This window comes from Lolium rigidum, chromosome 7 (assembly GCF_022539505.1).
Source record: "Lolium rigidum isolate FL_2022 chromosome 7, APGP_CSIRO_Lrig_0.1, whole genome shotgun sequence".
NCBI classification, from domain to species: domain Eukaryota; kingdom Viridiplantae; phylum Streptophyta; class Magnoliopsida; order Poales; family Poaceae; genus Lolium; species Lolium rigidum.
This window is the reverse complement of record NC_061514.1, coordinates 184181129-184198497: the sequence shown is the minus strand read 5'-3', so window position 1 is coordinate 184198497 and position 17369 is coordinate 184181129. Positions and strand designations below refer to the sequence as shown.

At 45.0% G+C, this 17369-nt stretch overlaps 1 protein-coding gene across 1 annotated transcript; it reads left to right on the top strand.

Moving 5' to 3' along the window:
* The first annotated feature begins 14037 nt into the window (after positions 1-14037).
* Positions 14038-14601, top strand: LOC124670242. Its single transcript, XM_047206741.1, has one exon. It carries the CDS (start codon positions 14038-14040, stop codon positions 14599-14601), a length of 564 nt encoding a protein of 187 aa, XP_047062697.1.
* The last annotated feature ends 2768 nt before the right edge of the window (positions 14602-17369 follow it).

The following is a 17369-nucleotide window of genomic DNA, read 5'->3' as shown; positions in this document are numbered from 1 at the left end:
TTTCGATATAGCAAACAAGATAGCAAGTAAAGTAAAACTAGTAACTAATTTTTTTGTATTTTGATTTAGTGCAGCAAACAAAGTAGTAAATAAAATAAAGCAAGACAAAAACAAAGTAAAGAGATTGAGAAGTGGAGACTCCCTTGCAGCGTGTCTTGATCTCCCCGGCAACGGCGCCGAAAAATATGTCTGGTGCGTAGTTGACGAGGGAGTTAGAAATCTTTGTGGTGTAGCTTTTCTCCAGTCCCCGGCAACGGCGCCAGAAAATATGCTTGATGGCGTGTATTTCACACGTTCGTTGGGCAACCCCAAGAGGAAGGTATGATGAGCACAGCAGCAAGTTTTCCCTCGTAAAGAAACCAAGGTTTATCGAACCAGGAGGAGCCAAGAAGCACGTTGAAGGTTGATGGCGGCGGGATGTAGTGCGGCGCAACACCGGAGATTCCGGCGCCAACGTGGAACCCGCACAACACAACCAAAGTACTTTGCCCCAACGAAACAAGTGAGGTTGTCAATCTCACCGGCTTGCTGTAACAAAGGATTAACCGTATTGTGTGGAAGATGATTGTTTGCAGAGAAAACGAGTAAAAACAAGTATTGCGATAGATTGTATTTCGAGTAAAGAGAATTGGACCGGGGTCCACAGCTCACTAGAGGTGTCTCTCCCATAAGACGAACGAGCATGTTGGGTGAACAAATTACAGCTTGGGCAATTGACAAATAAAGAGAGCATGACAATGCACATACATATCATGATGAGTATAGTGAGATTTAATTGGGCATTACGACAAAGTACATAGACCGCCATCCAACCGCATCTATGCCTAAAAAGTCCACCTTCAGAGTTATCATCCGAACCCCTCCAGGTATTAAGTTGCAAAGCAACAGTACAATTGCATTAAGTATGGTGCGTAATGTAATCAACAACTACATCCTTAGACATAGCATCAATGTTTTATCCCTAGTGGCAACAAGACAACACAACCTTAGAACTTTCGTCACATCGTCCCGGTGTCAATCAGGCATGAACCCACTATCGAGCATAAGTACTCCCTCTTGGAGTTAAAAGTAAAAACTTGGCCAGAGCCTCTACTAGAAACGGAGAGCATGCAAGATCATAAACAACACATGTATAATAACTTGATAATCAACATAACAAGTATTCTCTATTCATCGGATCCCAACAAACGCAACATATAGAATTACATATAGATGATCTTGATCATGATAGGCAGCTCACAAGATCCGACAATGATAGCACAATGGGGAGAAGACAACCATCTAGCTACCGCTATGGACCCATAGTCCAGGGGTAGACTACTCACTCATCACTCCGGAGGCGACCATGGCGGTGTAGAGTCCTCCGGGAGATGATTCCCCTCTCCGGCAGGGTGCCGGAGGCGATCTCCGGGATCCCCCGAGATGGGATCGGCGGCGACGGCGTCTCAGTAATGTTTTCCGTATCGTGGCTCTCGGGACCGGAAGTTTCGACACGGCGGCTTTAAGTAGGCGGAAGGGCAAGTCGAGAGGGGGCACGGGGGCCCCGGATGACGGGCGGCGCGGCCAAGGGGGGGGGCCGCGCCGCCTAGGGTTTGGCTCCCCTGTGGCCCCACTTCCTTTCGTCTTCGGACTTCTGGAAGCTTCGTGAGAAAATAGGCCTCTGGGCTTTTATTTCGTCCAATTCCGAGAATATTTCTTTACTAGGATTTCTGAAACCAAAAACAGCGAGAAAACAGAAGCGGCACTTCGGCATCTTGTTAATAGGTTAGTTCCAGAAAATGCACGAATATGACATAAAGTGTGCATAAAACATGTAGATAACATCAATAATGTGGCATGGAACACAAGAAATTATCGATACGTTGGAGACGTATCAAGCATCGATTGCTATATTTGTGCTAGAGCTTTTATTTTGAAAACATGAAACAATTTTGTCAACGGTAGTAATAAAGCATATGAGTTATGTAAATTATATCCTACAAGTTGCAAGTCTCATGCATAGTATACTAATAGTGCCCGCACCTTGTCCTAATTAGCTTGGACTACCGGATCATCGCAATACACATGTTTTAACCAAGTGTCACAAAGGGGTACCTCCATGCCGCCTGTACAAAGGTCTAAGGAGAAAACTCGCATTTTGGATTTCTCGCTTTTGATTATTCTCAACTTAGACATCCATACCGGGACAACATGGACAACAGATAATGGACTCCTCTTTAATGCATAAGCATGTGGCAACAATTATTATTCTCATATGAGATTGAGGATATATGTCCAAAACTGAAACTTCCAACATGAATCATGGCTTTAGTTAGCGGCCCAATGTTCTTCTCTAACAATATGTATGCTCCAACCATTAAGGTGGTAGATCTCTCTTACTTTAGACAAGACGGACATGCATAGCAACTCACATGATATTCAACAAAGAATAGTTGATGGCGTCCCCGAAGCATGGTTATCGCACAACAAGCAACTTAATAAGAGATAAAGTGCATAAGTACATATTCAATACCACAATAGTTTTTAAGCTATTTGTCCCATGAGCTATATATTGCAAAGGTGAATGATGGAATTTTAAAGGTAGCACTCAAGAAATTTACTTTGGAATGGCGGAGAAATACCATGTAGTAGGTAGGTATGGTGGACACAAATGGCATAGTGGTTGGCTCAAGGATTTTGGATGCATGAGAAGTATTCCCTCTCGATACAAGTTTTAGGCTAGCAAGGTTATTTGAAACAAACACAAGGATGAACGGTGCAGCAAAACTCACACAAAAGACATATTGTAAACATTATAAGACTCTACACCGTCTTCCTTGTTGTTCAAAACTCAATACTAGATATTATCTAGACTCTAGAGAAACCAAATATGCAAACCAAATTAGCAAGCTCTAAGTGTTTCTTCATTAATGGGTGCAAAGTATATGATGCAAGAGCTTAGACATGAGCACAACAATTTCCAAGTATCAAATTATCCAAGACATTTTAGAGTTACTACATGTAGCATTTTCCAATTCCAACCATATAACAATTTAACGAAGAAGAAACTTCGCCATGAATACTATGAGTAGAGCCTAAGGACATACTTGTCCATATGCTAAAGCGGAGCGTGTCTCTCTCCCACAAAGTGAATGCTAGGATCCATTTTATTCAAACAAAACAAACCGACGCTCCAAGCAAAGTGCATAACATGTGACGGAATAAAAATATAGTTTCAGGGGAGGAACCTGATAATGTTGTCGATGAAGAAGGGGATGCCCCTTAGACGCTTGAGTCTTCTTAGAATATGCAGGAGTGAACCACCGGGGCATCCCCAAGCTTAGAGCTTTCACTCTCCTTGATCATATTGTATCATACTCCTCTCTTGATCCTTGAAAACTTCCTCCACACCAAACTCGAAACAACTCATTAGAGGGTTAGTGCACAATAAAAATTAACATGTTCAGAGGTGACACAATCATTCTTAACACTTCTGGACATTGCATAAAGCTACTGGACATTAATGGATCAAAGAAATTCATCCAACATAGCAAAAGAGGCAATGCGAAATAAAAGGCAGAATCTGTCAAAACAGAACAGTCCGTAAAGATGGATTTAATTGAGGCACCAGACTTGCTCAAATGAAAATGCCCAAATTGAATGAAAGTTGCGTACATATCTGAGGATCACTCACGTAAATTGGCATAATTTTCTAAGTTACCTACAGAGAATTAGACCCAGATTCGTGACAGCAAAGAAATCTGTTGCTGCGCAGTAATCCAAATCTAGTATTTACTTTACTATCAAAGACTTTACTTGGCACAACAAAACTCAAAACTAAGATAAGAAGAGGTTGCTACAGTAGTAAACAACTTCCAAGACTCAAATATAAAACAAAATACTGTAGTAAAAACATGGGTTGTCTCCCATAAGCGCTTTTCTTTAACGCCTTTCAGCTAGGCGCGTAAAGTGTATATCAAGTAACATCAAGAGATGAAGCATCAACATCATAATTTGTTCTAATAATAGAATCATAAGGTAGCTTCATTCTCTTTCTAGGGAAGTGTTCCATACCTTTCTTGAGAGGAAATTGATATTTAATATTACCTTCCTTCATATCAATAGTAGCACCAACGGTTCGAAGAAAAGGTCTTCCCAATATAATGGGGCAAGATGCATTGCATTCAATATCCAAGACAACAAAATCAATGGGGACAAGGTTATTGTTAACCATAATATGAACATTATCAACTCTCCCCAAAGGTTTCTTTTTAGCATTATCAGCGAGATTAACATCCAAATAACAATTTTTCATTGGTGGCAAGTCAAGCATATCATAGACTTTCTTAGGCATAACAGAAATACTTGCACCAAGATCACATAAAGCATTACAATCAAAATCTTTGACCCTCATTTTAATGATGGGCTCCCAACCATCCTCTAGCTTTCTAGGAATAGAAGTTTCAAGTTTTAGTTTCTCTTCTCTAGCTTTTATGAGAGCATTTGTAATATGTTTTGTGAAAGCCAAATTTATAGCACTAGCATTGGGACTCTTAGCAAGTTTTTGTAAGAACTTTATAACTTCAGAGATGTGGCAATCATCAAAATCTAAATCATTACAATCTAAAGCAATGGGATTATCATCCCCAAGGTTGGAAAAAATTTCAGCAGTTTTATCACAAGCAGTTTCAATAGCTTTAGCAGTTTCGAGTAATTTTGCGCGCTTTGCACTAGGAGTAGAAACATTGCCAACACCAATTATTTTACCATTAATAGTAGGAGGTGCAGCAACATGTGAATCATTAGCATTGCTAGTGGTGGTAATAGTCCAAACTTTAGCTACATTTTTCTCTTTAGCTAGTTTTTCATTTTCTTCTCTATCCCACCTAGCACGCAGTTCAGCCATTAATCTTATATTCTCATTAATTCTAACTTGGATGGCATTTGCTGTAGTAACAATTTTATTTTCAATATCCCTATTAGGCATAACTTTCGATTTCAAAAGATCAACATCGGAGGCAAGACTATCAACCTTAGAAGCAAGAATATCAATTTTATTGAGCTTTTCCTCAACGGATTTGTTAAAGGCAGCTTTGTGTACTAATAAATTCTTTAAGCATAGCTTCAAGTCCAGGGGGTGTGTTCCTATTATTGTTGTAGGAATTCCCATAAGAATTAGCATAACTATTACCATTATTATAAGGATATGGCCTATAGTTATTACTAGAATTGTTCCGATAAGCATTGTTGTTGAAATTATTATTTTTAATGAAGTTTACATCAACATGTTCTTCTTGGGCAACCAATGAAGCTAACGGAACATTATTAGGATCAACATTAGTCCTATCATTCACAAGCATATACATAATAGCATCAATCTTATCATTCAAGGAAGAGGATTCTTCAACAGAATTTACCTTCTTACCTTGTGGAGCTCTTTCCGTGTGCCATTCGGAGTAATTAATCATCATATTATCAAGAAGCTTTGTAGCCGCCCCAAGAGTGATGGACATAAAGGTACCTCCAGCAGCTGAATCCAATAAATTCCGCGAAGAAAAATTTAGTCCTGCATAGAAGGTTTGGATGATCATCCAAGTAGTCGATCCATGGGTTGGGCAATTTTTAACCAAAGATTTCATTCTTTCCCAAGCTTGAGCAACATGTTCATTATCCAATTGTTTAAAATTCATTATGCTACTCCTCAAAGATATAATTTTAGCAGGGGGATAATATCTACCAATAAAAGCATCCTTGCATTTAGTCCAGGAATCAATACTATTCTTAGGCAGAGATAGCAACCAATCTTTAGCTCTTCCGGCGCCAACGTGGAACCTGCACAACACAACCAAAGTACTTTGCCCTAACGAAACAGTGAGGTTGTCAATCTCACCGGCTTGCTGTAACAAAGGATTAACCGTATTGTGTGGAAGATGATTGTTTGCAAGAAAACAGTAAAGAACAAGTATTGCAGCAGATTTGTATTTCAGTATAAAAGAATGGACCGGGGTCCACAGTTCACTAGAGGTGTCTCTCCCATAAGATAAAAGCATGTTGGGTGAACAAATTACAGTCGGGCAATTGACAAATAGAGAGGATAACAATGCACATACATGTCATGATAAGTATAGTGAGATTTAATTGGGCATTACGACAAAGTACATAGACCACCATCCAACTGCATCTATGCCTAAAAAGTCCACCTTCAGGTTATCATCCGAACCCTTCCAGTATTAAGTTGTAAAACAACAGACAATTGCATTAAGTATGGTGCGTAATGTAATCAACAACTACATCCTTAGACATAGCATCAATGTTTTATCCCTAGTGGCAACGAAGAATCCACAACCTTAGAACTTTCCGTCACTGTCCCGGATATCAATGGAGGCATGAACCCACTATCGAGCATAAATACTCCCTCTTGGAGTTAAGAGCAAAAACTTGGCCGAGCCTCTACTAATAACGGAGAGCATGCAAGATCATAAACAACACATAGGTAATAACTTGATAATTAACATAACATGGTATTCTCTATCCATCGGATCCCGACAAACACAACATATAGTATTACAGATAGATGATCTTGATCATGTTAGGCAGCTCACAAGATCCAACAATGAAGCACAATGAGGAGAAGACAACCATCTAGCTACTGCTATGGACCCATAGTCCAGGGGTGAACTACTCACTCATCACTCCGAGGGCGACCATGGCGGTGAAGAGTCCTCCGGGAGATGAATCCCTCTCCGGTAGGGTGCCGGAGGAGATCTCCGGAATCCCCCGAGATGGGATTGGCGGCGGCGGCGTCTCGCAAGGTTTTCCGTATCGTGGCTCTCGTATCGGGGGTTTCGCGACGGAGGCTTTAAGTAGGCGGAAGGGCAACACGGGGGCCACACGAGGGCCCCACGCCATAGGTCGGCGCGGCCAGGGCCTGGGCCGCGCCGCCCTATGGTGGCGGCGCCTCGTGGCCCCACTTCGACTCCTCTTCGGTCTTCTGGAAGCTTCGTGGCAAAATAGGACCCTGAGCGTTGATTTCGTACAATTCCGAGAATATTTTGTTACTAGGATTTCTGAAACCAAAAACAGCAGAAAACAGCAACTGACTCTTCGGCATCTTGTTAATAGGTTAGTTCCAGAAAATGCACGAATATGACATAAAGTATGCATAAAACATGTAGATATCATCAATAATGTGGCATGGAACATAAGAAATTATCGATACGTCGGAGACGTATCAGTCCACATGCAAGATTTGGTGGGATTCCGGTGCTCCAGCGGTCGTTCTCCCCCTCCACCCCCCAAAAACAGCGGTATGTGTGCCCCGGCGAGTCTACCCCCTTAGATTTCTCCGCACGAGGGTGCACCAATGTACTTTTTCATTGTCTTAGGTTTTTTTAGGACATATACATATGGAAAACCAAGATTGAGACCCTTTGGCACATGGTAGCCTCCGGCATACCCGCAGCTAGAGCCATCATCACACGAGGGTGTGCCTGATCTACTGGTCAGGGTTAGGTTTTGGGTTAGGGTTAGGATTTAGGGGTAGGGCTAGGGTTTAGGGTCAAGATTAGGATTTAGGGTTAGGTATAGGTTTAGGGTTCAGGGTAAGGGTTAGGGTTTATGATGCAGGGTGTTACAGCTCCCGTGTCAGCACGTGTAGTTAATGGTTTAGGGTCTAGGGGTTTAGGGCTCGAAGCCTCCCTAGTTTAGGGTTTAGGGGAGCTAGTTTTGCACCTTTACACCTTCCACCACACTTTCACACATATCATAGGTTCACATGCAAGATTTGGTGGGATTCCGGTGCTCCGGCGGTCATTCTCCCCCTCCTCCCCAAAAACAGCGGTATGTGTGCCCCGGCGGGTCTACCCCCTAGATTTCTCCGCGCGAGGGTGCACCAATGTACTTTTCCATTGTGTTAGGTTTGTTTAGGACATATACAGATGGAAAACCAAGATTGGGACCCTTTGGCACATGGTAGCCTCCGTCATACCCGCAGCTAGAGCCATCATCACACGAGGGTGTGCCTGATCTACTGGTTAGGGTTAGGTTTCGGGTTAGGGTTAGGATTCAGGGGTAGGGCTAGGGTTTAGGGTCAAGGTTAGGATTTAGGGTTAGGTATAGATTTAGGTTTCAGGGTTAGGGTTAGGGTTTATGATGCAGGGTGTTACAGCTCCCGTGTTAGCACGTGTAGTTAATGGTTTAGGGTCTAGGGGTTTAGGCTCGAAGCCTCCCCAGTTTAGGGTTTAGGGTTTAGGGGAGCTACTTTTTCACCTTTACATCTTCCACCACACTTTCACACATATCATAGGTCCACATGCAAGATTTGGTGGGATTCCGGTGCTCCGGCGGTCGTTCTCCCCCCCTCCACAAAAACAACGGTATGTGTGCCCCGGCGGGTGTACCCCCCTAGATTTCTCCGCGCGAGGGGGAACCAATGTACTTTTTCATTGTGTTTGGTTTGTTTAGGACATATACACATGGAAAACCAAGATTGGGACCCTTTGGCACATGGTAGCCTCCGGCATACCCTCAACTAGAGCCATCATCACACGAGGGTGTGCCTAATCTACTGGTTAGGGTTAGGTTTAGGGTTAGGGTTAAGATTTAGGGGTAGGGCTAGGGTTTAGGGTAAATGTTAGGATTTAGGGTTAGGTTTAGGTTTAGGGTTTAGGGTTAGGGTTAGGGTTTATGACGCAGGGTTTTGCAGCTCCAATGTTAGCACGTGTAGTTAATGGTTTAGGGTCTAGGGGTTTAGGGCTCGAAGCCTCCCCAGTTTAGGGTTTAGGGGAGCTACTTTTGCACCTTTACACCTTCCTCGCTTCTAGTTCACATATAACGAAGCCTCGCGAAGGTTTCACATTTTTTCTATTTTTTCATGACTTAATTGTGCTAAAAAATGAGCCCACATCGCCTGAACCGACGGGGGGGGAGGGGCTTCGAAACGCTCGAGACTGGGAGAAACCACACATAAAATGACACATCATGGTCCTAAAAATGATTTTCTCAAAGAATATGGAGCTAGCGAAAATGGATCCTTAGTACACGAACTACCCTTGACGGTGGCGGCGTTGATTTCAGCCACGAAATTGCACCTAGGCCGGAAGGGGAAGCCGATGAAACCAGTGGACCTACGGTTCACGCATTGATGAGGAGGCATCTCGACGGCAACGGAAAAGAAGCTTCAGTGGTGGGGTGTCGAAGAGAAATGGAGGGAGACATGGCTATACAATGACGTAGGGGCTCAAAGGGGAAGAAAAAACAATGAGAAGGAAGAAAATTGAAGGAAAACGCTCTTCGCCGTGCGCCATGGTAAACCACACGGCAAAGGTGGTCCTTTGCCGTGTATTTCTCACCAAACACATGGCAAAGGACCACCTTTGCCTTGTGTTTTACACTGGCGCACGGCAAAATAAAGGCCCGAAATTTCTTCCGCGCGGAAAATATTGGGCGGGAAGAAACGGCGCGCGCGAAAAGGAAGGAGTTGACGTGGCCCTAATTCTTTGCCGTGTGTCTGTTAGAGGACACACGGCAATGCCGCGCTGCTGTAACAGTTCCGTCAACTGCGGACGGCGGTGACACGTGGCTGGGCTCTTTGCCGTGCTCTTATGTTTGCCGTGTGTTTATTTCTTTCTTTGCCGTGACCACTTCTTTGCCGTGTGTTTATTTATTTCTTTGCCGTGTTGATTTCTTTGCCATGTGCTTTCCCCCCATGTTACTGTGTACTTTTCTTTTGCCGTGTACCTAGTTTCTCGGAACACGGCAAAGGGCTTCTGCCGTGTTCCGCGTTGTTTGGCGCACGGCAAAGATTTGAAGACACGGCAATGCCAGATTTTCCCGTAGTTGATTATAGACGTAGGGGTTACTTGTAGTGACTACTCATGCATGTTGTTTACATGCACCCATTCGTGTTTAACACTTTCTCCGTTCACTAATATAAGATGTTTTAGCTTTTAATAGATTCATCTATTTTGGTATGTATCTAATCTACTTAGTGTATATTATTAATAGTGTGCATCTAATTCACTTTGAGCGTCTAAAACATCTTATATCCGTGAAAGGATGGAATAATAGATGTTCTCCAGCAAGCACCAAATATAGTACTACTTCCCTATGTTCCCTAATCCCTAATAATTAGAAGTTTCGTTAATATAAGACAAAAAACAGTTTGGTAGTTTTGCCAAAATGTCTTATATATTAGTGAATATACAAACAAGAAGAATATAACAAGAAAAATTACTAAAAACTGCAATGTGTTGTCTTCAGATCCTGCGGTACAGCTGAACCACTATGGGAAATGCACGACGTGCCGACGGCCAGAAACTTCCGTCGGCACAGAACCTAGTCTTGGCAGTCCACCAACAGCGTTGTCGGCACAACTTAGCCGTCGGCGCAAGCTCCCTTGTACTGACAGCCACCGTCGGCACAACTCCTTCGCGTGCCGAGAGTGACCATCGACACAGGGGGGGGGGGGGTCCGTCTTGATAGAGAGATAAACGGTGTTTGGACTAGGCCCTATGCCGACAGCAAAGCCGTCGGCACAAGCTCTTTTTTTGCTCCACGCACACCCACCCCGCCGTGGATCGATATCGCATTTTCAGTTTTGGCAAAAATAAAAGAAAATGATAGAAAATTCGAAAAATAAAATCCATCTAGATGGCCATGCGTTATGTCATATAGTTTTAAGGAAAATTAACAAACATGAATTTTGATATATTATGAAAAAAGGTGTCATGTTTCGGTAAAATGACTATTCTGGTTGCATTCGACCTCCGTTTTTTATATGAAAATGTATCTACGGAAATTTTTACATCTTGTGTTCCATGTAGTGAACCTTACATGCCCACCTAGCCGGTGTTGACCCTCACGATCTATCTTCAGAATTGCTTGAGAATTTCACTTGTCTTGACTCATGGCACTCAACGTTTTGGTTCAATGTGAATAAATTTGCTCTTCTTACATAGATTTATCAGGAGATGTTTTCGAATTATAAGCATTAGCATATAAATATATAACATTGTGCTATTTATCATTCATACACATATAATTTAAGACTTTAGAGATTGTGTTGATATTTGAAAGATGCCTCATGTTTTCTACAATTTATCGCCCCACTAAGCTGACATTGCTTTAACCGGCAGCGATGATAGCACAAGAAACATCAAGACCGACATGCGCTGTGATGGCTTCTTGACGACTTGATGATGCGGTACATCTAGCAAGAGATATTTAAAAGTTCTAGTTGATGAACTTGCAGAAGATATTCAAGAAAATGATGGAATTTTGCCATTGCCTAAGAGTTCTATACGTCATTAAAGACCCATTGTTGGTATGTTTTAGGTCCTACTTATATTAAAATATGTTTCTGTTTATGTTGTACTTGGTGATTCTGTTAATGTCGTGGAAATATTTTCATTTTTGCACTACCTTATTAAAGTTTGCCCTATCTCTGATTCTATTCCTCATCTGCCAAAGAATATTGTGCGTGATAGATAAGCATTTGCGGGCACAAAAGGGTAAATAAGCTATCTTGCAAAAGGTTTAGAAAACATTGAGTGAATACATGTTTGTATTTTTAGTATGTAGGATCATCTTTACTTCTGAAATACATATCAACATCCTAGATTCTACAAGGTTTGTGCACAAACATATATGCTGGCAATCCTTGATCGTGAGTTATATAACTTGTGGTGAAAATTATGCCGTAAACATATATGCTGCCAGACAACACAAAGCATTTGAGATGACGCACTGCTCTTTTGTACTATCTTCCTTTTCGGTTGCCTTCATGAGAAGAGGAAGATAAGATCCGGAAAAGTCTGCCAAGCAACTCCAAAAGTGCAATTAGATTATACATTGATCTTTCTTTTGCAGTTGCCGGCAGGCAAGGTTGTGAAATGTAATGGCGGTTGATCAGCCAATTAGATTAATTAATCCTGGAAACTACTATGGATTAGAACGATTCTATAGCCACATGTTATTTTAAGACTAACAATCCTTTCTACATACCGCTTAAGAAAGTGCACACGTATCATATATGCTAATAATTAACAAACTGATCCGTATCACAGTATTCGTATCTGGTTTACCTGAATCCGATTCAGATCACAGAAGCTTTACGTATATGTGGCCCCAAGGGATACTAAAGCGACAATATATGTACGAAAGGAAGAATTTAAGTGTGCCCCACCAAATTATATGAAACTATAAGTATACTGCGGGTAGGTACTATCACTATCAGTAATCTACGCATGAATGTTTTTTTTTCTGTTCCAAGTGGACAGGAAGAAAAGCCTCACGAGGTTGCTGAGTCTGATCGATCCAACAAACTTAGTTAACCATATGAACACCTGATCCACAGTCCACTCACATAGTTAACCATATCAGCCCCTGGTAAATCTCCATGCGCGTTCCTATCTGGTTATCCCATCACCGCAAGCGAGATCATTGCTTAATGGCAGGAAAAAAATCCCATAAATTTTCCTTTCTTGCTTCGATCTTGCGAAAAGCCATTCGATGGATCACTCGCTCGCGTGGCACTCGAAATTTGGATGTATCTAAATGTCGATACTATTTGAATCACCATAAGCTATATTTTTACAATGTGTATTTGGTATTATAGTTGTGTGATATTTTTCACTATAGTTTTGATCAAACTTAATAGAGCTTGCTAGAACTCAATCTAATTTCCGTCAAAAAGAGAACTCAATCTAATAAAAAAAGGAAGTACGAAGCTAGTTAGTTTTGCTTGATTAGAGCATCTCCAGTCGCGTCCCCCAAAGCGTTCCCAAAGCAATTTGGGGCGCGCCGGACCAAAAAACGGTTCCAGCCGCGTCCCCCAAAGCCCATTTTTTATCCGGTGCGCCCCGATACGGTGTCCGGCGCCCCGATGCCGTCCCCGTCCCACAGGGGACGCACCGGGGACGCCGGATACACCGAAAAGCAAGGCGGGGAGTGGCGGGACCGACCCATCAGCGGCACGATAAATTTTAACCTAACCGTCACCTACCTCGCGACGGAAGTTATTGGCGCGCAACGACGGTGCAGTTCCCGCAGAGGCGCAGCGACGCGTCTCGTCGCGCCTAGCTCTGCGTGCCGGCGTTAATGAGCACCACCGCTCCCCCGCCTCCCTCCGGCTTATAAAAAGGGCCGCCTCTCGTCGTTCCTCTCACACACAAACCCTAGCGCCTCTCTCCCTAACCCTAGCCGCCACCATCTCAACAAGAGACGACGCCATGTCTGGTAGAGGCGGAGGCCGAGCTTGCGGCCGTGGTCGTGGCCGTGGTCGTGGTCGTGGCCGCGGCAGAGCGTCACGCTCGCCGTTGCCTGCCACGCCGTCGTTTTCACCGTCGGAGATGGACGTGGAGCCGAGCGTGCTGTTCGAGTTCGTCCTCGTCCTCAATGACGACCCACGCGGCATCCAAAGGCTGCTGGACTCCGTCGCCAAAAAGAAGTATTTTTAATGTTTGGGGATGGCGTTTGGGGGACGCGGTTGGGGAGCGACGTCTCTCAACGCGGCACGAACAAAACACGACCCCAAACGCTCAATCCGGTGCGGTTGGGGGACGCTTTGGAGGACTGGAGATGCTCTCAGACCAGAGGACTGCAAGCGTAAGATTCACTTTAGCTGTACGTACCATGGGTAACTACCGGCGGTTACACGACGTGTGCAAATCTTACTGTCGTTTGCGCCCTGTTGACGAGTCTGCACGGATCACGTACGTATTCGGCACGTACACGCAGCTCCCACTCCCAGACCAGATAGCAGTAGCAAGAACGAAATATATTATGGAGAAAGGGATGGATAACTGAGAAACAGAAAAATATGACGAGTCAACGCCCGCGGCCCGCCCGCCCTGGCCCCATGCAAACGCCAGCCCCGTCATGCTCCCTCGTCTCCCTCCATCCTCGCCGGCCTCCTCCTATATATAACTGGCCCTCCCAGACATTCACCTCCATCGCCATCTCACTCAGTGCTTCTTCTTCCTCCAGGTTCATACATACAACAACATCACACCAGCTTCACAACAGTAGCAGTAGGAAGCTCAAATCATACCGAAAACAATGGGTCTCTGCTTGTCTAGCAGCGGGGCAGCTGTGGCGGCCGTGCAGGCCGATGGGGTGGCCACGTCGACGGCGATGGTGCTGCTGCCGACGGGCGAGCTGCGGGAGTACCCGCCCCGCACAATAGCCGCACGGGTTCTCGAGGAATCCGTGGTGGCAGGAGCCGGCTGGTTCCTGTGCGACGCCGACGCGATGGGGTTCGACGGCGCCGTGTCGGCCGTGGGCGCAGCCGCCGAGCTCCGCGCGGGACAGATATACTTCGTGCTCCCCGCGGAGGCGCGGCGCAACGGACTGCGGAAAGAGGACATCGCCGCGCTCGCCGTGAAGGCCTCCGCGGCGCTCGTCAAGAAATCAAGCACCGGACGGCGTAGGCGCGGCGTATCAGTGTCGCCTCTCGTGTTCGCCCCTCCGGAGGAGAAGGTCGACCAGACCGCAGCCTACAAGACCGTGCCGGCGCTGGCGGCGAAGAGGCGGCAGGTGGCCCGCGCGAAGAGCGCCGGGAGGATGCAGACGCGGTTCGCGCCCGACCTGAGCGCCATTCCCGAGTGCGACGCCAGCGAGTGATCGATATTGATCGGCGTTTCGCGAGATCGAAGCAAGAACTGAAATTTTAGGTGATTTTTTCGTCGGATTTTGGAGGCGCTCCGGCCATTCTGGAAACAGAACAAGCAGTGACGCGGACGGGCGGAACTAATGGCGCCAGTGGCTGTCGCGATCCTAGACAGAGTAATTCTAACTGACGGACTGTGCAGAGTGTGACGAACGAGGGGAATCGTAATTTGTAATTTGTAGGAAACGATTTTGCTCCTGTTAGTTGAGTTGAGTTGAGTTGGTCCTTTGAAAACGAGAGAATGGAGGCTACGCAATCAAAATTTTCTGAATTTTGAACAAACACATGCGCTTTTATTTCTTTGTCTAGTGCCCTTGTCTTTTTTATTTATTTTGAACAACGTGTAGTGCCCTCGTCAGATGTTTGCAACCTGCAAAGATAACACGATGGAAAATTATCGTGCCCGACCTGAGCCTCAGAAGATCGACCTTTGCAGCTCGCGTCAGCTCGATACAGCTTCTGGTCTCGTCTGTCTATGGTACCGCGTCTTCTTCTAGGCAGCTTCACGTTGGCTTGTTGTGCTTTCCGTGAGAGTTTGCTGTTCGTTCGACGATCGACGGGAACCTTTGTTGCTTTCTGTGCGTGAGTGCTGCTACACGGCCACTACCGCCTGGCATAGTGGGCAAGTGGCAGCGGCGCACACTGCTTTGCTCCTACGGTTTTCATCAGGGTTTCCCATAACCAAGCCGTTCTCGTGTCCGTCCGACCTGAAATGTCATTCTACACCTAGTCACATATTACCTTGAACAAGACGTATAAATTTAGTCAAAAGTAAGTTTGAAAAATGTTATAGATAAATTAAATATAAATATTTGCAATATTAAGTCAATACTTCATTTGCTTTTATTAAAACCTGCCTTTTGAGTTTAGTTAGAGTCAAACTATAACAAATTCTGCAAAGATTGATTTTGACTAAATCTAGAACGCAGAAATTGTTACTTGAGTTAGTATTAGCAGACATTAGATTATTTCGCAATTTTAGAGTGAGTTTAATTAAGTAGCATACTTAACCATACAAATTGAACTATCCACATCTAGCAAATCTAAATATACAACAAGTAGTAGTGCTAGCTACGTGTACATCGCGACCTAAAAGGTCGCTCCAACAGCAGCATCACCATCACCATGGTTATTGTAGATGTCGCCCATGGTATTTGTCGAAGTCGCCAGCTGTCGTGGACTTGAATAGCAGTAAGCCGGTGAGGAAGGAGTTGGATGTAGGCGAGTAGTTGAGCCAAGACTGAAAAAACCTTATTGCACGGCTCCCGGTGCAAGATCTCTGCAAACGGGTTTTCGGATGCCTCCTCTTCTGAACAGCCATGTACGCTGTCGCCGGGATGAGAAAGGCTAGAGTGTAGCGCAACAAAAAGAACTTTGGAGAGAGAGAACCGTTGGAATATTAGGCAATTTCCGTGTGAGTTTAATTACCGAAAGCAACATTACAGATGCACAAACATACTTAACCACACACATCAGACTAAGCACATTCATCAGATCTGCACATGGAACAAGTAGCAGTGCAAGGTAGGAGAGGAAAAGCACGTACATCGCGACCGGGAAGGTCGCACCAGTAGCAGCATCACCATGGGAATTGTTGATGTCGCCCATGGTGTTGTCGGATCTGTCGATGAAGCAGTCGAGCCAGCGAAGAAGAGCACGAACAACAGCGAGCAGTCGCGCCGAGACGCTCCCCAAAAACCTTATCGCCCGTCTCCCGGTGGAGGATCTCAACGGACGGAATTTCGGATGCCTGCTCTCCCGGACGGCTGTGCACGCAGTCGTCGGGATGAGAAAGACTAGAGAGTAGCGCAGCAAAAGGAACTTCGTGAGAGAGACGGACTAGAGAGTTCTGAGAGTTTTATTCTCCAAATCTGATCTGCCTCCTTGTATAGCCCGGGAGGAGAGCCGACCCGACCGCGTTGTCACGCGCAGGAAGCCAGGGACACGCGGCGAGCATGCACATGCAGGTCGACACGTACCCAACTCAGTTGGTGCACCAAGCAAAAATTTAGGCTTCCTTGAGTGTGTCTCGAACTCGAGTCACGAAACACGACGTGCATGCGTGAAGAGACGAGCCGAGGAGGAGAAGTGCGCGAGGGCTCCTTCTATTCTCACTCACTTGGAAAGACTAGAACAACAACCCTTATATACCACTACAACTCTCTCCCAAGTAGCAATGTGGGACTAAACTTTGTCCCCCAAAGCTATCCCAAGCTGCTAACGTGATGGACCTTGAAATTTCAGGAATTGTAGTGGGCTGTCTTACTAAGGTGCAGCCCATCTACATTTAACAAGAACTCTTCATACATTCTATCTCTTGTCGCCCCGTATAGCCTGAAAGGTGAGCAGCTTGATTAGGATTTTACATGTACTCAAACTTGGTTAGGATTTTACTCGGAGGTAATATAGTTTGATAGCCACACGCGCTGCGTTGGTATGTACGCGTCGACGCATCTGTCTCGAAACTACATGAACCGACCGGCGTTGGGTGGACGTCGCCATTGTTGGTTCGTGCTCCATGCGCTTTTTGCAAGGCTGGCTGGTGAGCTAGCAGTTTAAAGCTAGTGTGGACTCGCGAGTCGCGACGTCTCGTGTGGACTCACAGGTCGCCGTTGCTGTTGTAGGAAAGCCCAAGATTTTTGTCGTTTACGTATTCACTTTTAAAGGTCAACTTGGGTACGTACGTAGCGTCTCCGGCTCTATCGCCGGTCGCTGCCTTCAT

Excerpts from the sequence above, each read along its gene's own strand:
- LOC124670242 (XM_047206741.1), top strand. The coding sequence starts at position 14,038 with ATGGGTCTCTGCTTGTCTAGCAGCGGGGCAGCTGTGGCGGCCGTGCAG.